Source organism: Neomonachus schauinslandi, unplaced genomic scaffold (genome assembly GCF_002201575.2).
Source record: "Neomonachus schauinslandi unplaced genomic scaffold, ASM220157v2 HiC_scaffold_7330, whole genome shotgun sequence".
Taxonomy (NCBI): domain Eukaryota; kingdom Metazoa; phylum Chordata; class Mammalia; order Carnivora; family Phocidae; genus Neomonachus; species Neomonachus schauinslandi.
Window position 1 is genome coordinate 1 of NW_025416017.1, and position 1,170 is coordinate 1,170.

Sequence of the window (1,170 nt, forward strand, 5' to 3'; positions counted from 1 at the left end):
CCTGCTCAAGCCCCTCCAGAGCCAAGATAGTGGCCAGCAGGAGGCTGTTGAAGGGGCTTGAAGAAATCCACGAATGTGGAATGAAAGACTTCCGTAACATCCAGGTTGATGAAGCTAATTTATTGACTTGGCGAGGGCTCTTTGTTCCTGACAACCCTCCATATGATAAGGGGGCTTTCAGAATGGAAATCAACTTTCCAGCAGAGTACCCACTCAAACCACTGAAGATCACATTTAAAACAAAGATCTATCACCCGAACATCGATGAAAACGGGCAGGTCTGTCTGCCAGGAATTAGTGCTGAAAACTGGATGCCAGCAACCAGAACCAGCCAAGTAATCCAGTCACTCACAGCACTGGTGAACGATCCCCAGCCCGAGGACCCACTTCGGGCTGACCTAGCTGAAGAATACTCTAAGGACCGTAAAAAATTATGTAAGAACGCTGAAGAGGTTCCAAAGAAATACGGGGAGAAGCGACCTGTGGACTACTCTGCCGCAACGGATTTCAGGGAGTGTGAGCGGAGACCCCGCAAAGCAGGACTCTGCGGAAAATCAACACGTGCCGCCGCCTGGCGTTTGCTTGTGGCAGGTACTAACTTTCTACAGTTTTCTTAATCAGACGTGGTCTAGGTAACCTGTATAGAAAGGATTAAAAATTTAAGATGTTCTTAAAAAAAAAAAAGCTACCTGTTCAAAGCTACTGAGAGACTTGCTTACTGGTCAGCCCAGGCCACTATCAGGCAGTCAGTCCAAACAGTGACTGGTAGTCCCCACTTCAAAGCTGCCCTCAGGAAGATTTGGGGGGCACTGGGCACTGTCCCCTCTGGAGGCTCTGCAGCTTTGGGGGACCAGCCTGAGCCTAACAGGCTCCAAGAGCCAAAGGCCAGCTAACAGAGTACATACTGCACATGTGTGGGAGACACAGGTCAGGGGAGCCTGGGATCTGAACCAGGGCATCTGTAGGGACAGGCTGAGTTCTAGTAGTGAGCTACTGGGGGACCAGGACACGGCCTAATTACAAGTGTTAGTCTGCACAAATGTGCCAATTCTTCCCCCTGAAGACACACCTAGAGGAATCTGGACTGCCCTGTCAGGCAAGGCAGTGCAGGATGGGTTGAGATTTCCTCCAGTAAGAGACACCCAAGAGCCTTGATTATGGTAGCCCGGG

At 50.4% G+C, this 1,170-nt stretch overlaps 1 protein-coding gene across 1 annotated transcript; it reads left to right on the plus strand.

Annotated features, from left to right (window-relative positions):
* Positions 1-17: 17 nt before the first annotated feature.
* LOC123324023 (ubiquitin-conjugating enzyme E2 L3-like) lies at positions 18-516 on the plus strand (the record flags this gene model as incomplete). The annotated part of the gene is made up of 1 exon (XM_044912543.1): positions 18-516. A coding segment is annotated over one exon (499 nt), but the record flags the coding sequence as incomplete, so codon positions are not given.
* Between the last annotated feature and the right edge of the window lie 654 nt (positions 517-1,170).